Source organism: Palaemon carinicauda, chromosome 11, assembly GCF_036898095.1.
Source record: "Palaemon carinicauda isolate YSFRI2023 chromosome 11, ASM3689809v2, whole genome shotgun sequence".
In the NCBI taxonomy this organism is placed as follows: domain Eukaryota; kingdom Metazoa; phylum Arthropoda; class Malacostraca; order Decapoda; family Palaemonidae; genus Palaemon; species Palaemon carinicauda.
This window is the reverse complement of record NC_090735.1, coordinates 89,307,438-89,335,335: the sequence shown is the minus strand read 5'-3', so window position 1 is coordinate 89,335,335 and position 27,898 is coordinate 89,307,438. Positions and strand designations below refer to the sequence as shown.

General features: G+C 41.4%; 1 protein-coding gene across 1 annotated transcript in view; it reads left to right on the top strand.

Annotated features, from left to right (window-relative positions):
- The window catches only part of LOC137649374 (uncharacterized), a 192,865-nt gene extending 183,276 nt beyond the window's left edge, over positions 1 to 9,589 (top strand). Inside the window, exon 4 of the mRNA XM_068382357.1 lies at positions 9,369 to 9,589. Coding sequence (XP_068238458.1) covers positions 9,369 to 9,515 — 147 coding nt within the window. The 3' untranslated portion in view covers positions 9,516 to 9,589. The remainder of the gene's footprint in view (positions 1 to 9,368) is intronic.
- The last annotated feature ends 18,309 nt before the right edge of the window (positions 9,590 to 27,898 follow it).

The window sequence follows — 27,898 nt, the reverse complement described above, 5'->3', positions numbered from 1 at the left end:
TGGGTTATGGGAAAACCCCGCGAAGTGGTGAATCCGCGATGGTCGAACCGCGAAGTAGCGAGGGTTCACTGTACTCTTTTATTTTTTATTTTATTTTATTTTTTATTTTTGTATGCATAAATTAAATGTTACCGGCGTCAATGACCTTAGATGTCAGGATGCCTGAAAACTTTAAATCAATCAATCAATCGACGTAAAATGAAGGAGAATGAGTCTGCGTCTAGGGACCATTCTGACTCTATCGGCGAGAGCCTGGATAGAGCGTTCCCCGTCACATTGCGGAACCCTTGAAGGTGAACTGCTGATAAGTGCCATCTCTTTTTTTCTGCTTAGCGGAATATGGCCAACATCACTTGGTTGATTTGGGGTGATCTTGAACCCTGACGATTCAAACATCTCACTATAATCTCGCTATCCAGAATCAGTCTTATGTGGATTGAATGGCAAGGAGACAATTTCTTCAGCGTGAGAAAGACTGCCATGGCTTCCAAAACGTTGATGTGTAAGGTCTTGAATAGAGAGGACCAAGTTCCTTGGACTTTCCGTTGGTGAGAGTGACCTTCCCATCCTTCCTTTGATGCATCCGTATGGATGATGACTGAAGGTAGAGGTGGTTGTAAAGGCACAGACCTCTTCAAGTTCTTGGCCTTCGACCATGGCTTGAGAAGTGATCGTAGTCGAGTCGGTATCGGTCTTCTTAGATCTCTTCGAGCGTTTGATGCGTATTTTCTCCAGACTCCTGATGCATCTTTTAGCTGTGCTCTTAGCACCGGGTTTGTCACTGATGCAAACTGAAGGGAACCCAGCACACTCTCCTGTTGGCGTCTTGATATCCTGTCGGATTGCAGTAGTCTCTTGACAGATCCCGCTATCTCTCTCCTCTTCTTTGGTGGAATGGAGAGACGATGTAACTTTAAGTTCCAATGAATTCCCAGCCATTGAAACTCCTGACCTCGAGATAATTGAGACTTTTTGACGTTGATCTTGAATCCCAGATGTTCCAGGAACTGGATCACTTTTTTGGATGCTTGCTTGCATTCCGTAGCGGATGCTGCCCACACCAGCCAATCCTCCAGGTAGGCCACCACCTGGACACCTTCTAGGCGTAATTGTTGAACGACTGCATCTGCAAGCTTTGTAAAGATTTTTGTGGCTATGTTAAGTCCGAAGGGCATGGCTCTGAAGACGTATTTCTTCTTCTGTAGCCTGAATCCCAGGTAGGAGGAGATGGGCGATTGATTGGAATATGCCAATAGGCATCTGCCATGTCTATTGAGACTGTGTACGCCTGTTTTGGCAGCAGGGTCCTTATGTATTGAAGGGTTAACATCTTGAACTTGTTTTTTTCTATGAACTTGAGTGGCGACAAGTCCAGAATGACTCTGAGTTTGTCTGAGTCCTTCTTGGGAACACAAAACAGACCAGGGGTGGAGTGTTGGAAGAATTGAGGAAATGATGGTAGAGCTGTCCTCCAACTCCAACCTAGTCCATTCTTGATTAGGCTGTGGGCCCAGGGATCGAAGGTCCAGCGATCCCGAAATCTTTGGAGTCTTCCTCTTGCCGGAAGCATCTCATTGCTTCGGTTGTCCTGAGGACTTGCCTCCCTGACCGTGTCCTCCCCTACCCCCTCTTCCTCTTGAGGGGTGTCTAGAGGAGCCTCTATTCGACCCTCTACCTTTGCCTCTCATAGGCAGGAGTAAAGACTGTTGACTGGGTCACCATCAGCTGAGGCACCATCTGGTAGGTGGGTTAGGGTTGTGCCACCATCTGGGGCACTGCAGTCATTGTTGGTTCCTGACAGGGCGAGAGGGCAACCTTGGTCTCTTCGTCTTCCTTTTTCGTTGGGGACCCTCATCCGGGGAAGACTTCCTCTTCGCCGACATGCCCCATTTTTGGAGAAGATTACTGTTCTCCATGGTGGCCATGTCAACTACTTTGACCACTTCACTCGGGAAGAGGTCCTTTCCCCAGATATTGGAAGCTACCAGCTTCCTTGGTTCGTGTTTCACCGTAGCCGAAGCAAACACGAACTCCCTACATGCTCGTCTGGCTCTAACAAAGCCATATAGGTCCTTGACCAGCGTTGCCAAATGTGATTTGGTCACGACCATGAAAATGTCTGGGGATCTATTAACGCTTGCCATTGCCTCCAGGGTAATCTGGAGGGACAGGGATGCGTCAAGCCTTTCCTTTGTCTCTTGCTCCCTACGCAAGAGAAGGTCAGACAACTTAGGGAGGTTTTCGTTGAACTGGCGTCCAGCAATATCCGCCTCCAACTTCCCAACTGAGAAGGTAAGATGTATTTCCTTCCAGTCTTTGTCATCTGTAGGCAGAGCTAGGGATAAGGGTCTACACTCCTCAAGTGTATGGCAAGGTTTCCCAGTTTCTACTGCCTTCATAACTGCCTTAAACCCTTTTTCCACAAAGGGAAAGGCCAGTTTAGCTGGAGCAAGAAAAGAAGGGTTGAGCTTTCCCATGGTCAAGAATTATGACCTCTTTCGGCTCTGTCTCCTCCTTGGACACAGGTTCCGCCTTTAGACGGATGAAGCAGTCTGGTAAGACTCAAAGCTGGGCCAAAAGTCGACATCCTCAATGAGGACGGCTCCCAGCTTCTCTGAAATGAAGATCTTCCCGTTTGTAATTGGCATGTACTCTGCATGCCTCCAAGGGTTTACTTCAGAACAAGACGGAAGATCCTTCACATTGAGTCTCTTGTGAGATCCATGGGACGATGCGAGATGGCCCATCCTTCTCCTCAGTTCAGCGTCCCTTTCTTCGTTTTGCTTACGAAGACTCTCCATCATCGTCATGAGACTAGTCAGGGCTTTTCCCATTTTGTCAGATGGAGGAGCAGAAGACGTAGAGGGCACTGGTTCTGGGGCTGGAACCGATGAAATGGACTCCGATTCGACGTCATCCTCTTCAGTCTCAGGAGCCAAGGTAGACTCCTCTTCTAGACCCTTCGCAAGAAGGTCTTTCTCGGTGTCCTCAGACACCTCTGACATCCTCTCATCTAGGTGGATGTCCTTCATCGCGTCAGAGACATCCATATCTACGGAAATCTGGATGCAAGAGATCTCAGGTTGAGTCTGTGGTATAACGGCATCCGCAGTTGCCTTAGGGAACAGATAGGCCCCGTGGCATTCTTCTGGAATCCACGAACCCATCTGCGCAGCTTACTCCGTGCTGCATCCCTTGACTCCGCTGTCTTGGGGTCATCAAAAGCCTAAGTAAGGCTTTGCATACATTGCAGTCCTGGGGGTCCCAGTACTTGAGTGGTCCCTTGGTGATGGAACAGAGAGAGAGTGCGCCCTGCGCTCTAGATTGCCGCAGAAGTCCTTGCTCCTGACGTTCCTGAAGACTCGCAGGCACTTAGGGTGGTCCTCCTGTAAAGAGAGGAAAACTAAATGAGTATGCAGTAGTTCATCTCACCTGATAAACTATATAAATATTATTATTAATATTTTTGCATTTTTATTGCATATAGCTTAGTATAGACAAGCTAGAAAAGAAATAGGAAAGATACATACTTGTGTTTCCTGTCCAGCCAATTGCTATGACCTCCCCCAAAATTAAAACCTAGGGTTTTCCTATTCAGGAAACCCAATGGAAGAGTTCTAACTTGTAAGGATAGAAAAGTGTAACTTAACACTGACTTTCCAAAGGTTTTAATAATGGGGGGTCATTTGTAACTGATCATCTATCAGTATATGGAAAGAAATCTTTCTTTCCATATAAAATATGGTCTCAACAATAGACTGCATGGATACACATGGTATGTTGGAAAATTAACTACTGTATAATTTATACTATAGTTTTCTGTCTAGTATGATCTATACTGCAAAAATACTGGCTGCTGTATAGTCATATACTGTAGTTCTAGCCGGCATGTTGCCGGCAAGGCTAGCACCTGGCGGCACCGTCCAGCTGGTGCCTTGTCGGCAGGGTGGTGGCTGGCAGCATTAACTTGTGCCGGCCAAGTTAACCCTGCCGGCGCACTAGTCCAGCCGGCACCGTCCAGCTGGTGCCTTGTCGGCAGGGTGGTGGCTGGCAGCATTAACTTGTGCCGGCCAAGTTAACCCTGCCGGCGCACTAGTCCAGCCGGCACCTTGCCAGCTAGGATAGTGGCCGGCAGCATCAACCCGGCCAAGCCAGTTCTGCCGGCGGCTTGCTGGCTGCCGGCACACTAGTCCAGCCGGCGCCTTTGCCGACTAGGGTAGTGGCCGCAGCATCAACCCGGCCGGCAACTGCCGGCTAGGTTAGTACCCGGCGGCACTAGCCGATAGAGAGAGAGAAAGCAAGGAGTGAAGGTTGCCTTATTGAAGGTGTATCAACAGTAAATAAGGATGTAAGTGCTCAGTCTTACTGCCTTCTTCCAGAATGAGGGTTGAAATGGAAGGGGATAATGTATCATTCAGGTTTCCACCCGAACACAAACCATTGCCGGTCTCTGCCGGCCACTGATATGTGAATGGCAGTCCAAGAGAGGACTGAAGAACACTCTACAGTAAAGGGATCTCCTGCCGGCAGCTAGTCCAGCCGGCACAGTCTTTCCTGGAGCCTCGTGTCCATAAGAGAAAGCTGAGCGACTAAGCTACTACAAGCAGGAGCCCCGGCCGGCCCCACAACCTGCCTTCAAGCGGTGAGATTGTAGGACAACGGCGAAAGTGTTTCGATGGCTAGGCCATCACTAAAGGACAAGGGGGGGGGGGGAGAAGGGCCCTGTATGAGGTTTGGAAGGGGCCGGCAGGGTTGCCGGTTCATCCACACCTTCAAGAAACTATGTTTCAGTATCGACGCCATCCTTGGTGGCAGGAAAATATCTATTCTCCAGCCTAGGGTCTGCCAATACAGTTAAGGGGCCGGCAGCAAGCTTGCCACCTCCTCTCAACAAGAGAGAAACAGAGTTCCAGTGCCGGCGCCATCCTAGGCGGCAGAAGAATATATATTCTTCAGCCTAGGGTCTGCGAGCACAGAACTAGTCTACTAGACTGCAGGGAGAAGGTGGCGGCATCATACAACCACTTCAGGTGCGTTCTAGGGAGGTCTAGCCTCTTATGCCAGCAGCCTAGTCCGACAGGGGAATGACTATTCACCCTGCCGGCTGGCTGCCGGCACAAGACCATATACTCTGAGGTTCTGACCGAAACCCAGAACCTGCTATCTGCGGCTAAGGGAAGGGACAGAAAACCCTAGCTTAGTCATGCCTGAATGACAACTCGAGGCACGACCAACTAGGTTTGTAGCCTAAGGCTACACTCAAGAGGGAGGAGGGATTACCCTTAAATCTCTACTGGAGACGAGTATCGGTTTATATAATAATTCTAGGAGATATCTATCTCCGCCTGAATTGATAAAACGATACATGAGGGTAACCGGGGAGCATGTATGAAGGTATACTAAAGCCACTAGGCTAGTAGCCTAGTGGCGGGTGAGATTCGACTACCTTAATTGCTGAAACTTTCTCGTATACAATCTCAGAAGAGGAAAATTTACATGCAATGTATCTCACATGTATAAATTGCCTAAATAGCTTCATTTAAATGTAATAACACCAGGAATGACTATTATATCATGCATGAAAGTAAACTAAAACGCCTAGGCTAGGAAGCCTAGTGCAAACAAGGTTCGGTTACCTAAATCGCCGAAACTATAACGAATACAATCGGCATAATATAATTAATTCCTAGCAATGAAGACTGGATAGCTATTAGATATTCATGCTATTTATACTGGGAAAGTCGTTCAGGCTAACTAAATAACTCATGCGTTACGATCAACAGCGCCCATCATGCCTCCGGTTCAGGCAATAAGCTCTTTCACTTAATTTAACCTAATTTCACTGTGAGGCAAGAGCTAAAATTTATACAATGTAAAGATGAAATACTCAACTTTCCAGAGGCAGAAGAGGCTGGAGATTGCATGATAAATCCAATGAGATAAACATAAACACGAGAACGAAAAGGAAATTCACCGAGCTTGTAGCGCTACACTTATAGAAATAAAACATGGCGGCGACAATGGGGTCATCTAGATACTCAAGGTAGTAATGGAGGAAGGGTACCTTGACAACAGCTCCCCTTCAATTTTTGCCACTTTCCCCCTCGAAGCGAACACGCTATTCGGGGTGAAGATTGCTATGTGTCGTATCAAGATATACGTCCCTGATATTATGCGATATCCTTGAGAGAAATTTTAAGGATATTCGCTCCAGGAGTTAGAATTCTGGAGACCTAAAGGTAAATTCTCTGGGAATATCACTGTAATAAAATATACCCTAGGAAGCTACTCATAGGAACCTTCCATCAGGACGACATGGCCTGAGCCCAAAAATTCTTTTGAATCATTAAAATGGGGTAAATATCAGCTTTGACATATCTTTAATGGGTGAGAGGCATGGGCACCAGAAGGGAAGAAAACATGAATTTTTTAGTGTTTTGTGGGTGATATCAATATGTCAAGCTTCGAAAACAAAGCATGTTCATAGAAATAAATGCCACTAACGTGTAGGTCCCACAAATAAATCTTAAGAGTTTACAAGCCTGTTGGGTACCTGTGACTTACACTGTATTTACTTTTTTAAAGAATTTGAAAATCCAGTTGATTTTAATGTTCTGCATTTGAAGGTGCTAGTATAGTTAAGCTAATTTTTATCATAAAGGTAAAACATATAGATTTATATGTTCCTATTTGTTGGGTTCAGTAGTTTTTGCAGGGCAGTTTTAATCCATGGCAATTAAAGATCAGTGGTCAGGAGATTCATCCACCTCTTCATAAAATTTCCATTAACTCAGCCCTTATAGACCATGTCTTACTAGCATGGTAAGTATGTACACACTTTATTATTTCAATTATCATACAGTTAAAAGACTATCATTTTTCTGAGACAGGTTCCACTCATTTAAACCACCTACAGTATTCCTCTTCCATAGTCTGTCTTGGTCTTTGCCTACTGTAATGATGCCATTACAGTGTCGAATTTGGTATGCAGACCGTTAGCCGAAAGACAGTTGGTCGAAAGCCAGCACATCAAAAACAATTGCTTGATCTGACAATTAATATAACGACAATTTGTTGAAAAACCTAAATAGTTTAAAGAAGAAAGTTTGAAAAAAATTAAAAATTATCGTGAAAAAAGCAAATAAAAATGAAATTTTTTTTTATTAATTTTTTTAATTTGTTAATACAAACAAAAATGTTTAAAACAAAATAAGTCAATCTAGGCACGAAAAAATCTGAAACCTTAATATTTTAATCAAAGTGTAAATAAAAGATATTTAGATAATTTTATAAGTTATTTGCAACTGTTTCTTTGGGGGGAAATGTAAACCTTCATTTCTGTTGTAAATGCGTACAAGCATTTTCAAATATCCATTTACTCAACATACGTATTGTTGTTTCTAGAAATATTGCTCCCTGTTCTAGTAAAATTTCATTACTCTCTTGTTCCTTTTGAATTTTTCTAAGTAATTGTGGAATTGTTGGAAAATGTTTATCAAAAGTATTGTGTCATCCTTTTAAGGAGATTTTTGTTCATCTATTAAAAGCATTGTGCCATCATTTTAAGGAGTTTTTTGTTCATCTATTAAAAGCATTGTGCCATCCTTTTAAGGAGTTGTTTCTTTGTTTATTAAAAGCATTGTGCCATCCTTTTAAGGAGTTGTTTCTTTGTTTATTAAAAGCATTGTTCCATCATTTCAAGGAGTTGTTTGTTATGGTAAGTTGTCTTGCCCAATTATTCCATGTTCTAATAAAATTTCATTTCTTGCTTCTTCCTTTCAAATATTTTCTAAGTAACTTTGGAATTGTCTGAAAACATTTATTAAAAGCATTGTGTCATCCTATTAAGGAGTTGTTTGTTCATTTATTAACAGTATTGTGCCATCCTTTTAAGGAGTGTTTACTCGTTTAGCATTGTGCCATCCTTTTACGGAGTTATTTTTTTTTTTTGTTTATTAAAAGCATTGTGCCATCATTTTAACGAGTTGTTTGTTCATTTATCAAAGGTATTGTGCCATCCCTTTAAGGAGTTATTTGTTCGTTTATTAAAAGCACTGTGCCATCCTTTTAAGGAGTTGTTTGGTCATGGTAAGTTGTCTTTTACTCTAATGTAAACTGACGACATATCTATATCAAAAGTCATGCCCATTGTTTTATTTGTTCATTTGCTTCAAAGCCATATTATGCGAGTTCTGAGAAGGCTAACCATTAATCACATCATCAATCGTTTTCATTTGCGCAATGCACCTCTTGCGTTTTTCACATCTCTAATAAACTTTATTGTTACATGTTTTATCAGGCAAGTATGCAAATCCTTTATTAATATTATTAATATTTGCTAAGCTACAACCCCAGATGAAAAAGCAGGATGCCATAATCCTAAGGGCTGCAACAGGAAAAATAGCCCAGTGAGGAAAGGAAATAGACTATAAGAGAAGTAATTACCAATTAAAGTAAAATATTTAGAACAGTAACATTAGAATAAATCTCTCATATACAGTATAAATTTTAAAAACTTTAAAAAAAAAACAAGAGGAAGAGAAATAAGATAGAATAGTGTGCCCGGGTGTACCCTCAAGCAATAGAACTCTATCCCAAGCCAGTGGAAGATTATGGTACAGAGGCTCTGGCACTACCCAAGACTAGAGAACAATGGTTTGATTTTGGAGTGTCCTTCCTAGAAGAGCTGCTTACCATAGCTGAAGAGTCTCTTCTACCCTCGCCAAAAGGAAAGTAGCAACTGAACAATTACAGTGCAGTAGGTAATCCCTTGAGCAAAGAAGAATTATTTGGTAACCTCAGTGTTGTCAGGTATATGAAGACAGAGGAGAATGTGGAAAGAATAGGCCAGAATATTCGTTGCATGTGTAGGCAAAGACAAAATGAGCCGTAACCAGAGAGAAGAAGTTTTCTTGTGTGTCTGTCTTTAGGAACTCTTATTTTACTGAGGGTACATGGTTTTGAATTAAAGATTTTAATTATTGTGTTTTGAAACTAAACCATTCTAAATGACAAAAATGCTTATTATAGCGATGTCATGAATATATACAAAGTTAACGAACCAGTTGAGTGAGATTAAGTTTTTCGATTCCAGCATAAAATACTTTGTAGCGATTATAACTTTAGAGTTTAGATATTTTACTTACGGTTTTTCAATTACCTCTTTCAACCAATTTTCCTGTCAACAAATAGTCCGTTCGACTAATTGCCTTTTTGATAAATTATCTTTGACCAGTTATAAGTCGTCCAACTGTCTTTCGACCAATCGTCAGGCTACCATCAGATTTACACAGACACAATTAGGCTTTGCAAAAGTGATAAGTTTATGCATAAAATAAATAATTCTTTAATTACTTTTCCCCCAACAGCTTGTGTCTTTAGAAGAAATGTCATCACTAACAAAAGTACTAAACATCATGGAAATGTACAAGATACCAGAGGAAGAACTTACAGTGTCCTCTCTTTTGGATGCAGTGATTTCTCGAATGGCATGCAAGGATTTTTACCCAAAGTAAGACTTGAATTCATAATGTTTTATTATAGAGGGTTTGAAAGGGTCCTCATTGTAATAAATATGTTTGACAACTCATTTTATTGTTTTTGTTATAAAATCCTTTTATCTCCATTTAAAATTCTGATATGATATATGGATAATTGCTATACTGCAGTACTGTACAGTGATAATATTGCTTGGATCATTATTCCCCTCAAGCACACAAGAATAGTCATTGCTAGGTAAGAGAGAGTTACATTAAGTTAGGCAAATAAACAAGAAAGAGCCTAGTACTGTATATTATCCCAAAAAGGAAGGTTATTGGTAAATAATTTAGAATTTGAGTTTAATGAAAGATTGAAAAAAAAAAATAAGACAATGGCTAGGTTAAATAAAATTTGGAATTCAAATCACCTGAAATTACACATAAAAATCAGGCTATATATCAGTTTAGTGAGATTGGTGTTACTGTATGGACATGAGTCGTGGTATGACAATGAAACTATATCCAAAACAGATTTTGCAGATTTGAGAGCAAAGCCCTCAGAAGAATATTGGGAGTTAAATGGTAGGAAAGGATCAGAAATGAAACTAAAAGAGAGATTACTCGAGTGCCATATGTGGATGAGATCATGGTGATGGGCAGATGTTGATGGTTTGGGCATGCTCTTTGCACTCCCCTAGAGCGATTAGCTCACCAAACTTTCAACTGGGCTCCACAAGCCACTAGAAGAGTTGGAAGACCCAGACCTACATGGCTGAGGAATATTAACCCAGGATAGGTACGCTCCTCGGACACCCCTTTAAGGGTATACTCGGACGAGCGCGACCCCGACGCCAAAAAAAATTCTTGAAAAATCAGTTTTTGGAGTAACCTCCTTTTTTCTTTTGCCAAAAAAAAAACTTCAATGAATGCCTCAAACAATTGTAAAGATAAATACTACTCATCTGCAGAAAAACTATTTATTGTAAATATTTTAAAAAATTAAGTAGACAAAAAAAACCTTACATAAAAATTCATAAAAAAAAAAGTTTATACATATATACACAAATCCTTTTAGGAATTGATTCTTGAATGTTTAGGACACATCTTGATGTATTTTGGATGAAGTCAGACCCATGGAGGCGAAGATCTGAAATGAGAAAAAAAGGGTAACTTTTTTTGGCCAAAAAAAATTTGTCCAAATTTCATGAATTTTTTTGGGTACCCAAATGAAATAGGAAGTGGCTAGTTTTTTTAGGGAATAAACATATGTTATCCTAAAATAGAAATATGTAAAAAAATCTTCATTATTTTGTAAATTACATTTATATCAGGGGCCATATCTAAAGGTAATTTTTTGAGTACTTAGAAATTTCGTAGAAAAATACATATATTTAATATATAATATGATATTTATGCAGGTAAAAATATACCAAAATATCACAAATTCTATAGGGAACAAGAATATATATAGATAGGGCAACTTACGCTTCGGATATGTCCACAAAATGGCCGCCAACCACACTGACTCAGACTCCCTAATCTGCCACTTGAAATGTAGGAAGGGTATGTCAATTTCAAGGTGTTATTTACTAATCTAATTATTCTTGGATATGCATAAAAATTTTATGGTGGGTTTCTGGATAATTGTCGATTATTTTACGTCTATAAAATTAAAATTCTGACCCCAAAAAATTTTTTTGAAGGGAAATAAAATCGAAAAAAAAATGTAAAACAATATAATATTTTAGCTAAAAAAATTTGATGATATTCAATCAAAAAAGAAGTAAACAAAATTTTCCGACAAATAAACATCTAGAGGAATCATTACTCTGTGATAGTTCCTTAGTACGTAGTAATTTTGAAAGAAATGGGAAAAAACGAAAAAATGGCAATCACCGGGAAATCGAACACATACCTATATATACGCCATATCTGGCTAAAAATAAAGATAGGCATGGGTAGCCAGATCATCTAGAAACACTTTCCAACACTATAAAAATACAATTTTTGCGACACTTCTGGCCAATTCCTTACGGTAACATGACTAAGCAAAAAAATGCAAAACAAATAAAAAGGGGCACTCGCGGAAAAATGGCCAACATTCTAATATACGGCATTTCAGAAAAAAAAATTTCAGCCACGTGCTAGGCAAACCATCAAGGCACATTTTCCGACAAATAAACATCTAAATGAATCATTACTCTGTGATAGTTCCTTAGTACGTAGTAATTTTGAAAGAAATGGGAAAAAACGAAAAAAATGGCAATCACAGGAAAATCGAACACATACCTATATATACGCCATATCTGGCTAAAAAAAAAGATAGGCATGGGTAGCCAGATCATCTAGAAACACTTTCCAACACTATAAAATTATAAGTTTTGCGACACTACTTGCCAATTCCTTATGATAACATGACTAAGCAAAAAATGCAAAACAAATAAAAAAGGGCACTCGCAGAAAAATGGCCATTCTAATATACGGCATTTCAGAAAAAAAAAAAATTTCAGCCACGTGCTAGGCAAACCATCAAGGCACATTTTCCGACAAATAAACATATAAATGAATCATTACTCTGTGATAGTTCCTTAGTACGTAGTAATTTTGAAAGAAATGGGAAAAAACGAAAAAATGGCAATCACAGGAAAATCGAACACATACCTATATATACGCCATATCTGGCTAAAAAAAAAGATAGGCATGGGTAGCCAGATCATCTAGAAACACTTTCCAACACTATAAAAATATAAGTTTTGCGACACTTTTTGCCAATTCCTTACGGTAACATGACTAAGTAAAAAAAATGAAAAACAAATAAAAAGGGGCACTCGCGGAAAAATGGCCAACATTTTATGATACGCATTTCAGAAAAAAAAAAATTTCAGCCACGTGCTAGGCAAACCATCAAGGCACATTTTCCGACAAATAAACATCTAAATGAATCATTACTCTGTGATAGTTCCTTAGTACGTAGTAATTTTGAAAGAAATGGGAAAAAACGAAAAAATGGCAATCACAGGAAAATCGAACACATACCTATATATACGCTATATCTGGCTAAAAAAAAATAGGCATGGGTAGCCAGATCATCTAGAAACACTTTCCAACACTATAAAAATATAAGTTTTGCGACACTACTTGCCAATTCCTTACGGTAACATGACTAAGCAAAAAAATGCAAAACAAATAAAAAGGGGCACTCGCGGAAAAAGGCCCAACATTCTAATATACGGCATCTCAGATAAAAAAAAAGACATGCACGTGTTCGCCCATCCATCAAGGCACACTTTCTAACACATAAACATGAAAAAAAAATCAATAATATACGGCAATTCCTTACTACGTAGTAAATTTTTACAAATATTGAAAAAAAAAACAGAAATTGGCAACCGCAGTTAAATACCCAATATACCAATAACTACGTCGTATCTGACAAAAACAAAGTCACGCATGGGTAGCCAGATCATCTAGACACACTTTTCAACACTAAAAAAGCAAAAGTTTTACGACACTATTTGGCAATATCTTACGGAAAAATGACTTGGCAAAAAAATGAAAAAAAATTAAAAAGGGGCACTCACGGTAAAATGGTCCTCGTGGTGATGAACGACATTTTAAATAAAAAAAAAATCATGCACATGGTAGCCAAACAATCCACCAAGACTTTCCACAACTGATAGCCTATACAAGTTGCACCATTCTACGACAATTTCATAATACATAATAACTTTGATAATTATGCAAATTACCTTAGAAGGGTAAACTCGGTCGCGCTCGACCCCGACGCGTCTCAGAAATCGGGGAAGGAGTACAGCTACAGCAATGCACATCTGGACACTACTAGAGCGTGTAGGCGAGACACCTACTGCAGGTCGATCACCCACAAATTCAGTCACGGGGGTGAGTCACGTGAGAAAAACCTGTTTTTTTTCGACGCTCGGGGTCGCGGACGACCCACCGTACCGTTCCAGGGTTAAGTGTGAAGTAGACAACGAATGGAGAAGTATTGATAGAGGTGACTGGCAATATCTAACTGAAACACTTTACCTCAATAGGCATAGGAGGAGATGATGATGACACACCCCGCACTTGATGATCCGTGTATGTATGTCGTAAGACTCACTGCATTTGTCTGACGGAGAAAGGATGATCATGGGATCATCACAGCACTGTGGTATAGGCAACATAAGGATATTGGGGTTGTGAGTTGACAAGACCAAATTTTGGAGAGGAGCTTTTGTGATGGAAAGACAATTTGGGCTGCAAATGTAAAGATTTATATTGAGTTTCCAGTTGTAAATCTTTTGGTTAACATATTTCCTCTTACGAGTATATTGTACAAGCCTTTCATCCTTTAATATATGGGGATGACCAACAATAACATAGTGGTAATTATGTGTGTGGCTGATTTGGCTAGATTCCAAACAAATGTCCCTCAAATGCTAACAAGTCTACTCTAATAGAAGGCCAGCATTACCCTGGAGGTCAAACTAAAACTTGAATTTCCTATCAGTAAACTGAGCATCCCCTCCTATGTGTTTTGGTTGCTTGGTACCAGTTGGGATTTCGGAATTGGCAAGACAAGACTTGTTCGAACTCCCACTACACCCAAGCTGTGATTTGTTTGAAGTGAGGTCTTACAGATTTTGATGCGAAGATATTTTGCAATAAGCTTTTATATGGTTAGATGATGTCCTCTCAAAAAACAAGGAGCTCCGTACAGTCTGGTCTTCCCAGGGAAATCAGACCCAAGAAATATAACTGTAGTTCACGTAGACTGATTATAGTGTCAGTAACGGCCTGTAAGGGAGTCGTCAAGTTTTTTCTGGTAGCTGCGGACTCAGTTAAGGGACAAGGCGCCCTGAATGTATTCATCCAAGCTTGATATATTATTTTCTAAAAAAAATTTAATTTTTCTACATTGTGAATAGATTTATAGTGTTTAGAATATAATATTCAAGTGTGTTATATAAGGGATTTTGATGAAGAAAAAATCTATTTCTGGGCGAGGAACCTGTGTCACCCAGTGAAATGCTCCTTAAAGCACCATTTCGAAGGTATAAATACTACTAAATATACCAGATAAAAAAAGTTGCATGGAATGCTAGGAATATATCAAGCTCGCTCACCCCTAAAGGGTATCAGTATTAAAACTGGGGCGAGTGATACCACTACCACAGATCCCTTTCCAATTAGACTTCTTCCTCCTCAAAATCCCCCATTACTACGAGGTGTCGTTCACTACAGCTACTGCCCCCCCCCCCAACACCCCCCAACCCCAACACCACCACTTCCTAACCTTCTCCCATCATTCCTATTAGCACCCCAAGCTTGGGCCATCCTAGGGTGAGGAAAAAGAAGGGAGGGTTCACTGGGCGACACAGGTTCCTCGCCCAGAAATACATTTTTCCTTCGTCAAAATCCCTTTTCTGGGCTCAACCCGTGTTGCTCCGTGAAATAGTAATAGAGAATTGGTCCCATAAGCTTGGAAATACACAAAAAGTTAATGAACTGAATTAAAATTAGAGAAATTCAATTAAGCGTGTTTTACTAAAATCCTTAATATACCAGTATCTTTTTTGGGCTCAAGCCATGACATCCTGATGGGAAGGTTCCTTCAGTAGCTTCCTAGGGTATATTTAACTACAGTGGATATTCCCAGAGAATTAAACTAAAGGTTATCACAGAATTCTAACTTCTGGTGCGAGTACCCTTAAGGTTTCCCTCTAGGATATCGTATATCAACAGGGGATGCATGTATTAACACGCCACATAGCTATCTGCACCCCATATAGAGTTAACACTTCGATATGGAAAGGTGGCTGAGTAACTGAGGAGCCGTTCCAAAGTTACTCTCATCCGTGGCTACTTTTGGTACTTGAGACGTAAACAAACGGGCGCCATTGCTAAATGACGTCACGTCCGTCATCATCCTTTCGCCTGTAGCTTCTACGCTAAGTCGGATTTTTCCCAAGTGACTCTTTTATCTGCTTACATCGCCGTAATGTCGCAGCCTTCAGCCTCGCCTTCTTCTGGAAAGTTGAGTACCAGGTCCTAGTATTGTTTAAATAAGCTCTGGCCGTAAAGTAACTTCTAATTTTCTTAAAATATCGTGTTTTGTGGCGGAGCTGTGCCGATACCGGACGCGCCATGACGGCGTCGCTGTTCACGTTGCATGCCTTATTTAGTTAGCCAGAACAGCCCCCTCCGGTCCTTTAACTAATTAATATTATTAGTTATTTAGTCTTCATAGCTAGGAAATCATTATATCGGGTTTTAGCGCTCATCAGACTACGGTCGCTGTTCGACCCCATACTAGATCGCTAGCTTAGCCCCTAGGCTTGACAGCCTAGTGCTCTTTTTCATGTATGATATATATTAAAGTTCCTAAGTTGAGTTATGAAGATTTTGGCATTATTAAACATACTAGTTACTGTGATGTAAGTGTTTTCGCCTTCGGGGACCATACAAGGGACTGAAGTGGTTGTGTACCAACCCCCTCCTAACCTAATGTAGGAACCCTTGTATGCTTCCTATTCCCCTTGCCTGCGGGTAATTCCCTCTGGGTAGACTTGCTTTCCCTTCTCTATAGGGAGATCTTGTCTACACCCAGAGTATATATCACTTCTCTGCCTACCCTAAGGGAATGAACCCCCCTTACGGTCGCGCCTGAGACATTAGAAAGGGCTCTGCCCTTCCCCCAGTTGCACTCGGTTGGGTTACCCTTCCTCCCTGCAACTAGCGATGTGTCTTTCAGACTTTCCTAGCCTAGGAGTTGGTCCTCCTACTCTAGGTTAAGCTCTGGGGGTAGACTCTGTCTTATTATAGTTTGGGACAGTACATTAGTACTGTACTTGATCTGGGCTACCTATCCTAGGTTAGGGAGCGTTCTCCCTTGCCTTGGTGGCCGCTCTCATACAGAGTCTACCCATTTAGAAAGACCCCTACTTCTCCCTCCCCACTCTATCCCTTTGGTGTAGGCCTGCCTACGCACCCCTGTCCTCGGTCCTACAACTCCTCCCTTGGGTGGAGTGGTAGGGCTAGCCTTGATCTCCTGCTGAGCTGGCCGCTCTGGTACACATACCCCTCATAGCGTTCTATAAGGGTGGTTGCCGGCGGCGGCCCTGCCGCCAGGGGATTCCCCCTCTTTGAGTGCCCTCTATCCCTCCCTTGGGTTACCTCAGGCTGCCGGCCCACTGCCGCCGGATGTTAGGAGTATCTACTCCTATCATGAGTGCACTCTCTCCGGGGGGATGCCGGAGGGGTATAGAATATTACCCCCCCCCCATCCCTCCTTACCTTTTTCTCTCTCTATCTTGGTGCCGGTCCCTTGCCGTCTCTACTGCCGGCGATAACCGCCACTACCTCAGGTGACTTTTATTCATAAGATACCTTCCCCCTCTAAGTCGTCAGCCTACCAAGTCCCGGAGGCTGCCGCCTTCCGTCGACATACCGCCGACGTGCCACCCCTTATATTTACCTAGCGACAGCCGGCTGACTTTCGGAGTCTCCCGCCCACATGCCGGCATTGATTGCCGGCAATCTAGGTATCCATCCTTATATATATATATCTCTTATGAATTGTACTAAGGTTCACCATGCCGTCAGCCTCTGGCTGCCGGAGCCCGCCACCTCTGCCGGCGATCCGCCGCTGTGCCGGCGGTCGCCACTGTGGTATTATCCATCTCGGTTGCTCAGTGTGTCTGCCTTGATGTTTTCCACCCTGCAGGACCGGCCTCCGGCGTGCCGTCGGTCTGCCGGCGCCCCCTCATGAGACGCTAAGGGACATGTTCCCCTTCCCTGGCTGCCGGCAACATGCCGGCAGTCAATATAATGTAGCCAGATAGCCTGGCCAACTCCATATAGGTATTGTTATACCAAATAAAATAGTGGCTATGCTATTTGATTGCACATTACAACATTTCCAGCATATTCTGTGTATCTCAGTGCAGTCGATTGCCGGAACCTACATTTACTAAGGGGTTTATCCTATTTTCCCCTCTCCCCCAAGGCTCTGAGTGGTCTCAGATCCTTGTACACTCTGCGGACAATTCCTTTTAAAAAGCCTAGCTTGACTCATCCATACGGATTTCCCTCATTTGAGACCCTCGGGTCCAAAGGAATTGTCTACGGATAAGGTCACGGTAACCGGCTGGGCGGGATTCACAAGTATGTGTCTATCTACTTCCTTTCCCGCTCATCAATCTTGAACATTAATATGCTATTATAGATTAAGTTATTCTTAATTTTAGAGTAATGTAAGTCATTCTTATGCCTTCCATGTACTCATGATCTCTTTCTTTTACAGGAGGAGTATATGAAGTGAGAAAGCAACTTCTGTGGAGTGAAGCGCCCGGACTTCTACGGGCATAAGGCGTGCCGGACCCACGCCCCCTGCGCCGCCAAGAAAGGCGACCTTAAATTTTGGGACCCGCAGAACTGTTCAGTCTGCAAGAGTCTTCTTGACGAGGCGTTCAATGATCCTCCCACCACGGAGGTAAGGGACATCGCTAGAGAGAAGCTACGCAAATGGGTGCGTGGCTTCCAAAAGAACGTCACTGGACCGTATCTTCCCAATGAAGACTTGAGGGCTTTGCTTTTTCCAAAAGCATCCAAGGACTCGGTGGTCCCTCAAGAACAAATTCCCACCGTCCAAATTGTGGTCGAACCCGACATCGTCATGGCACAGTCCATGCGTGAGTGCCATCTTGATTCCGACAACGTGGAACGTATGTCGGAGGTGTCCGAAGAGACGGAGAAGAACCTCATGGGCGAGGAGCTCGACTATGAGGAAGATCAGGTGGAATACCCTGACTCGGAGAACGAGGTCGCTCCTGCTCCCCCAGCAACTCCAAGGCATGCAGTCTGAAAGGCTAGAGAGTTAGGGAGTCTTTGCAATCTAAACCAATACCGAATAATGGAAGACATTCGGTAAAGGTCTAGAGGTAACTCTCCAGCATCAACAAGGAGACTTGGGATAGGCGAGGTTTTAAAAGCTCCGGTAGACAATCTAATACCTGCATGATGTATCGAGTTTAATATTTTTAACCGGCTTGGAGTGGCTGAAGAATATATTTCACATCCATAACTAATTTTGGAAAAAATCAAGGCCTTGTATAATTTTTAAACAGTATTGCGGTCTGCCCCCCATGATGTATGGGACAATACTTTTAAGATATTCAGAGCTTCAACACATTTAGCTTTTAACGCTTTTAAGTGAGAAACCCATGTAAGCCTACAATCAAATATCAAACCTAAAAATTTAGCTTCACTTGCACATGGTATCCGTTGACCTTTAATGTATATATCCGGGTCTGGATGTACTCCCCGGATACGACAAAAATGGACAATGGTAGTTTTACTTGTCAAGAACTTAAATCCATTCATGTCAGCCCACTGGATAATTTTATCAATAGAGAGTTGGATTTTTCTCTCAACCATTGCCATTCTAGTGCCAGCAAATGATATTGAGAGATCATCCACAAATAATGTTGAGAGAACATCCCGGGGAATGACTGAGGATATACCATTAATTGCTAGTGCAAACAGGGTTACACTCAGCACACTCCCCTGAGGAACTCCTTCTTCCTGACACTTACTCTCTAATAGAGTTTCCCCCACTCTCACTTGAAAAACTCTACGCGAAAGAAATAAATGAATAAATAGTGGTAGTTCTCCTTTTAATCCTAGTTCATGAATTGTTTTAAGTATACCATATCTCCATGTGGTATCATATGCCTTTTCAAGGTCGAAAAAAACTGTCACATGGTGCTTTTTGGAAGCAAAGGCTTCACAAATAGAGGACTCAAGTCTTATTAACACATCAGTTGTTGAATGCATTTTTCTGAATCCACATTGAATTGGTGATAAAATACCCTTCTTTTCAAGGTACCACATCAACCTTACATTGACCATCTTTTCCATGATTTTACATAAACACGAAGTCAATGCAATAGGTCGATAGCTTGCTGCTAAAAACTTGTCCTTACCGGGTTTTAAAAAGGCTAAAATAATGGCTAGTTCCCAAACACTTGGGTAACTATGATCATGCCATATTCTATTAATAATACTTAAAATAAACAACTTTGTATTAAAATGTACATGTTTAATCATTGCGTATGGAATTCCATCGGGTCCAGGGGCTGTATCGTTGCAAGTGGAAAGTGCCGAATCATATTCTCTTTCAGTGAAAGGAGAATTATATGACTCTTCCCTTCCTGTTGCAAAATTTAAAATTTTCTTTTCTTCAATGCTCCTGTACTGGTGACCAGGAGCTTCTACACTCTTGCACAATACATTTGAAAAATGGTCAGCCAGGGCATTGCTAACTTCGATTCCTTCAGTCATATACTGACCATTCACTTTCAACACTGGTGGTGGGTTTGGGGTGAATTTGCCTGCAATCTTTTTTACTTTCCTCAATACAGAAGATGGTGGTGTTCTATTATTAATGGAGGAAACAAAAGCCACCCAAGATTGTCGTCTAGCTTCTTTCATGGCACGGCGGAACTGTGCTCTACACTTTTTGTACGTTATCAAATTTTCCTTCGTACGGCGTTTATGCAATCTAGTCAGAGATTTTCTGGTGGCTCTGTGCAAGGCTATTAATTCTGAAGACCACCACGGGACTGGTCGTCTTTTGAATATTCCTGTGGTTTTGGGAATCAAATTGATTCCTGCTGTATGGAGAGTTCCATTCAGTAGGTCTATGGCATCATCAATACTTTCAAACTGTTCTGCACTCCCTTCGATTTCACTTAGCTCAGAAAATTTAACCCAGTCTGGCTTGTCAAGATTCCATCGTGGCGATCTTTGTAAAGGCGGACCCTTGTTGGTGTTTATAGTGATTGGTGCATGATCAATAGTATGCCAGTCATCTAATGTCCTCCAATCAAAATCAAGAAGGCAGTTAGAGCTTGCAATTGAAAGGTCAATGCATGACAAGGTACCTGTCTGAACATGGAAGTGTGTGGGCTCTCCTGTATTAAGGAGTCCCACATCCTCATTCTCCACAATTGATGAGATAATATTGCCCCTTTTGTTTGCTAAAATATCACCCCATAAAGGATGTCTACCATTCATATCTCCCAGTAAGAGAAATGGTTGAGGGAGTTGATGAATGACCTCTGCTAAATCATCATATAAAATATCATTTGGAGGCAAGTAGAGAGAGCATATTGTATATTTTCTCTTCCTATATCAATTTGTACAACCACTGCCTGCTGTGTTGTACATATAGACATAGGTATTTGGGGAACATCTCGATGAACATACATGAGACTTCCACCATGGCTCCCTGCTTGATGATTATATGGTGTTCTATAGCTAACATACTCTCGAGGACTAGGAGTGTTAGCATCAAGCATACTTTCCTGTAGACATACAATTAAGGGGGAATGTTCATGAATTAGGAGCTTAAGTTCTTCAAATTTCGCCCTTAAACCCTGACAGTTCCATTGCAAAATTGAGGAGAAAACTATGGATTATTTCGGGAAGACATCTTGGATGAGGGCTTCCCATTAGCAGTTTTTGATCTAACATTATTACCTGTAGGTTTCTTCAGAGATGGTCTTGTTATGTTGGGTTTTACGTTGGTGTTTTTCTTCGTATCTTTTTTATCTATTTGTGGAGGGGGATGGTGGACCTGAACTTGAATTTCTGATTTATTTAAATTGTCTTCTGGTTGATCAGCAACATCAACAGACAAAACATCATATTTATTTGATGTCATAATTCTAGTATTTCTTATGGAAGGGGGTGAGAGAGATGGAGGTCTCTCTCTTTTACGATTAATAGGTTGCGAGTTACCAGGTTTTTGTACCTTCCCCACTACAGGTACACCTGATAACTTGGTGTCAGGTGGAATCTCCATTAAATCAGGCAAGGATATGGCCTGGGAGAGGTTAGTACTATCCTTTGTAATGGGGGACAAAGGTTTGATAGTGGTGGGCAATGTCTTTTTGTTGATACTCAATGATAAATCTTTAGGAGGAGATGTTCTTGTCTTATGCAGCACTTTATCAATAGATGGTGAATTCCTTTTTCGAGAACTACCTACTAGTAGGTGGGTGAGATGATTCCCGAGGAATTTTTTCTCCTGTTTTTAATATCTTTGCATAAGTATTAGATTTATTTAATAATCTCTTGGCATGCCCCACACTTACATGTTCAATAATTGATTTATTGAGGGCAGCCCAAATACAGAGAAGGACCAAAGAGGCAAGCCATGCGGCTTAAGATGTCTCTCTTGCTAGAGAAGAAAGCGATAGAGAGGGTGCGGGACTTAAAATTGCCAGTGTTTTACAACCGTTTGTTCTTGGTCCTCAAGAGTTCGGGGGAATGGAGGCCAGTTCTGGATGTAAGTGCCCTCAACAGCTATGTCCAGAATTCAAAGTTCACCATGGAAACTCAGAAAACCATGCTGGCAGCTGTAAGGAAGGGCGACTAGATAGTATCATTGGACCTCCAGGACACTTACTTTCATGTCCCAATACATCAGTGTTGCAGACGTTATCTGAGGTTCGTGTACGGGAAGGAAGTCTTCCAGTTCCGGGCCTTATGTTTCGGTCTCGGCACAGCTCCTCTGGTATTCACGAAGATCATGCTGAATGTGGCGAGCATGCTACACTCAAGGGGCATCAGAGCCTCCCTGTACTTGGACGATTGGCTCATAAGAGCCCCCTCGGGCGATTGCTGTTTGAAGGATCTGCAGCTGACATTGAATTTGTCAAAGGAATTAGGACTCTTAGTGAGTTCAAAGAAGTCACAGCTGACTCCATCCCAGAAGATTCTTTATTTGGGGATGGAGATTAAGAGTCAGACTTTTCAAGCTTTTCTGGCGCCTGCAAGGATTCAATCAGCTCTCCTAAAGCTTTGTCCCTTTATAAAAAAAGGATGTCAGGTCGGTGAGAGAGTGGATGAGTCTTCTGGGGACCCTCTCGTCACTGGAAAAGTTTGTGTCACTGGAGAGGCTGCACTTACGCCCCCTTCAATTTCATCTCAGTTATCATTGTAAGAAAGGGGACAGTCTCGACAGGGAAAGTATTCCCATTACGAATCCCATAAGAACACACCTTCAGTGCTGAAACAACGTACACAGACTTCAGGAGGGCCTCTCGTTGGAGCAAAAGACCCCAGACCTCGTGTTGTTTTCCGACGCCTCAAACTCGGGGTGGGGAGCAACCTTAGGGAAGGCAGAGATCTCAGGGCTGTGGACAAAGGAGCAAGAAAACCTCCATATCAATCAGAAGGAGCTTTTAGCAGTGCATTTAGCCCTCAAAGGCTTCGAGAAACTAGTCCTAGGCAAAGTGGTACAGGTCAATGCCGACAGCACCACGGCTTTGGCTTATACAGCAAAGCAATGCGGGACTCACTCGAAGTCTCTTTACGAGATAGCAAGACCTCTTCTCGTATGGGCGGAGGAAAGGAAAATTACCTTATTGACACGATTTATTCAGGGAGTCAAGAACGTGGGAACAGACAGACTCAGCAGGATGAATCAAGTTCTCCCCACAGTGTGGACATTGCACCTAGACGTTTGCAAGAGACTGTGGCGGATGTGGGGTCGTTCTCTCGTAGACCTGTTTGCAACCTCGAAGACGAAAAGGCTGTAGACATATTGCTCGCCAGTTCCGGATCTCGAGGCAACTCACATAGACGCGTTCCTGTTGGATTGGTCACATATGGATGTGTACGCGTTCCCACCTTTCAAAATACTGTACAAGGTGTTACAGAAGTTTGTGTCTCATGAGGGAACCAGGATGACCCTAGTGGCTCCCTTCTGGCCGTCAAGAAGTTGGTTCACAGAGGTACTGGAATGGATGGTGGACGTTCCGAGAAGCCTACCATTAAGAGCAGATCTTCTCAAACAACCTCACTTGGCAAGAAACCATCTAAACCTCTGAGCTCTACGTCTGACTGCCTTCAGACTCGAAAAACTCGCAAGATCTAGAGGAATTTTGAAGGAGGCAGCCAAGGCTATTGCAAGAGCAAGGAGGACTTCTACCATCAGGGTGTATGAGTCCAAGTGGGAGGTATTCAGAGAATGGTGTAGAGCTAACTCGGTTTCTTCATCCAGTACCTCTATAGCACAGATTGCCGATTTCTTCTTAGATCTTAGAAATAAGCATAACTTTTCCTCCTCGACCATCAAGGGGTACAGAAGTATGCTGGCAGCTGTTTTCAGACACAGAGATTTGGATCTCTCCAACAATAAAGACCTGCAAGATCTTCTTAGGTCTTTTGAAAATTCTAAGAGGCGACAACAAGAATCGCCTGCCTGGAATTTGGATGTTGTTCTTAATTTCCTCATGAGTGACAGATTCGAGCCTTTGCACTCGGCCTCTTTTAAGGGGACCGTCCGCGGTGGTATTTTGGCATACCAACTTGAAAAATTCAAAAATCGTTTTATTGTCTCTGTATAGAGAAACATATCGTACATGCTCTCCAGAAGTTTCAACCCATTATTTTCATAAATAATGATGATACGGGGGTTTTTAAATCATGACGTCATCCTGGGACGTCGTCTGCGCGACTGAGTTTGACAGTTCGTCTTTGCTTTTTTTTTTTGTATATATACATCGATTTTTTCGGGTTTTTTTCTCGAATTTCGTACGTCTGGCAATGATGTAGCGTATCAGGGGAAGAGAGCTCAGTGAACACCCTCTCAGCACACGCAGTTAGACGACACACGACAGTATAGTCTTAGACCTCCTGAGAGTGAGACGCACGTGTTTTTGTTTACATTCGCCCACGTGTTTATTAGTGTTTTTTATAATTCCTCGTGAATTCTACATCATGCCAAGGAAAAGCATTATAAAGAGGGGTACAAGGAAAGAAATTCTTTCAAAATTAGCGAGTGCTCGGAAGGAAAAACTGAAGAAGAAACAATCGCTTTCTTTGTCATCAGCTCTCGCATTGTCTGCGAGAGAGAGAGAGAAAGAGAGAGAGAGAGAGAGGAGCCTTCTACCTCGTCGGAGCTTAGTCATTCATTTTCGCTGCCAGATGAAGGAGAATTTAGCGGGCCTAAGCCATCCACGTCGCGGGATGTAAGCCAGGAATTGCTTTCAAGCCCTCAACCTTCACGGTACGTGAGTGAGGACTCGATTTCACCGCCAGTTCCTGATCATAGAATTGGGATTGATATTAGTGATATCCCAGAATATGATGAAAAATACACAATTTCAAGAAAACAGCTAGAAGGAATGATGAAAGGCGTGACTTGTAGAAAGCGAGACTGTAAAAAGTCAGTCAGTGTACACGCAGAGAGGGACAGATGGGATACAACATTTAGAGTATCTTGTGATGGTTGCCATACGGACATTAGCTACCTCCCCCCAAGGAGGCATGGGAGGGGAAGGGAATGTCATAAATTTGGTGAAGCAAATTTACAAGAAGTGTTTCATTCTCTTACTACAGGTATAGGAAGAGCAGGCCTGAATAAAATGGGAGGATTTTTCTGCAAGCCTCTGGCAGCGGGATCTTATGCCAGACATAGTTCTTATCTTTATAAAGAAATGGAAAAACATTACAGTGATATGCAGAAATATACGAATGATTATGTAAAGAAATTTTATATAGAAAATAAGTTGGCAATACCTGATGAAAATGGCGTAATAGATATAGATGTTTCTTTTGATGGAACTTGGTTATCAAGGGGTCATAAGTCACACGTAGGTGTAGGGTTCGTTATTGATGTATTCACAGGAAAAGTACTCGATTGTGAAATTTTGTGTAATTATTGCAAAATATGTGACAAAGGAAAAGAGGAAGGACAAGAAGAAGGAAATAAGCCAAATCATAAGTGCAATAAAAACTTTGAAGGAAAATCTGGTGCTATGGAAGCAGAAGAAGCAACGAGAATGTGGTCGAGATTATTGAATAATGGTTTCAGATATAAAACATTTGTTGGGGATGGGGACTCGAGTGCATACAATGCAGTATGTGAAATGAATAAAGGCCAAGGGCCATATGAAGGTGTGAAGGTAGAGAAGGAGGAGTGTATTTGTCATGCCCAAAAAAGAATGGGCCACAGGCTCATAAAAATGAAATCAGAAGTGAGTGAATATATAACAACAAAAAGCGGAAAACAGATGAAAAGAAGTTTATTGTCAGGAAAAAACAAGTTGACCCAAGCCATTATAAATAATATTCAAGCATATTATGGTATGGCTATAAGAAATAATATAAACACAACAGTGGATCAGATGCGAAATGCTATTTGGGCTATCTATTATCACTTGACATCTGATGATGAACACCCAGTCCATCAAATGTGCCCTGCTGGGCCTGAATCATGGTGTTTTTACAATAGAGCTGTAGCCAAAAAAAGAAAAAATACCATCACACGCAACAAGGAAAAATCATCTTGCAGGAATACCCTATGAGCTTCGCACACACATAAGAAGTGTTTTCAATAGTTTGGCTGACCCCAAATTATTGCAAAGATGCCTGCATGGCTGGACTCAAAATCCAAATGAATCTCTGCATTCTAGGCTTTGGATGAAGTGCCCCAAACAAAAGTTTTTTGGCATGTCTAGAGTAAAATTTGCATCAAGGTTAACAGTTTTGGAGAATAATTTTGGATACATGCAAAGTAACTTGATGGTAAAGTTATTTGGAAAAAGTCCTGATATAGACACTTCCCTCAAAATTTATGATACAGAAAGAGCAAGAAGTAGAGAGAGAATAAAAACAAGAACAAAGAAGACAGAGAAACAAGGAGAAGAATATAAAGCTGGAGCATTTTAGCTCTGCAAAACCCTGGCAACAATGAGGGAGGAGGCAGCTCCCGACACCCTTACACTAAGTGTATTAGTACACTTAGGGTATTAATACCCCTTTTAAGGGGGGGGGGGACCAGGAGCCTTGCTGTAGAAATCAACAATATCAACAATAAAAATAACAAGTAAGTTTCCATAATAATGTTTTTTCATTTTTTTTATGAAAAATGCAGAAATTTACATGGCAAATCTTTAGGAGCTCATAACTCGAAAACATACTTATCCGCACTTAGGTACATTTTTCTCAGTTATTTATTGTTCAATTTTGAAGATAAAGATATCATTGAAAAGATGAATAAAAATGCCACAATTCTGTCAGACAAAATTTTAATTTTCATTTTACTTTTTTTTTCATGATTATTTTCCGTCTAGACGAGGAAAAAAAATAAAAATTCATTAAAAAAAAAATGAAAATCAAAATTCTGTCTGACAGAATTGTTCGGTTGATAGAGTAGTTTTTATGGTAAAAGTTTCAATACAATTGGTATTATAGTAGTCGGGAAAAATGTACCTAAGTTTTTTTTTAAATCATGATTTTTGCTAATAAATCCGAAAGTTTTTGATCAAATCACTTGAAATTTTTATATGATGAAGGTATTATATATGTCTAAAACATATATAGAAATGGTGTAATTTGGTTCATTAGAAAAAAAAAATGGCGGACATGGCGGACAGTCTCCTTAAAGACTTAACCTTGAAGACTCTTTTCTTGGTTAGTTTGGCGACAGCTAAAAGAGTCAGTGAGGTTCACGCTTTGAGCTTGAACATTGGTTTCCGAGATGGAAAAGCCATATGCTCCTTGCAGCTTGATTTTCTGGCCAAGAATGATTGTCCTTCCCATCCATGGCCTAAGTCTTTTGAGATTGCTAATCTCTATGATATAGTGGGCGAGGAGTTAGAGAAGGTGCTCTGTCCTGTTAGAGCACTAAGGTTCTATTTGGACAGAACAAAGAATTTGAGAGGCAACTCAGAGGCTCTTTGGTGTGCAGTTAAGAAGCCTACACTGCCTATGTCGAAAAACGCCTTATCCTTTTTTATAAGGCTCTTGATTAGAGAGGCTCACACCCAGTGTGGTGAGGCAGACCTTAAGCTTCTCAAGGTTAAGACGCATGAAGTTAGAGCCGTAGCTACTTCGGTGGCTTTTAAACAAAATCGTTCTCTGCAAAGCATAATGGATACAACTTTTTGGAGAAGTAATTCTTTATTCACATCCCATTATTTGAAACGTGTCCAGACTCTTTATGAGAAATGCTACACCTTGGGTCCATTTGTTGCGGCGAATGCAGTAGTAGGTGAAGGATCTACCACTACGCTCCCCTAATTCCTAGTACCCTTTTCTCCCTCTTGGAACTTGTATAGTTTTTATGGTTGTATGTGGAGATTAGTCAACAGTCTTCCGCAATCTTTGATTTGGTCAGGTGGTAATTTTGTTCCTTGAGAGCACCCAGAACAAGGGTTTTAGTTGAGGTCCTGTCAAGTTATAGGTTATGGCACCGTTTGACAGCTCCTAAAGATTGTCAGCCCCCTGGGTGGACCGCTGGATCTCCTAAGGATAGCAGACAGAATGAGGCAGAGAACCATTGCAGTCAGCTTCCTTATCAGGTACGAATCTCTTAAGTTTGTTATATTTAACTCTTA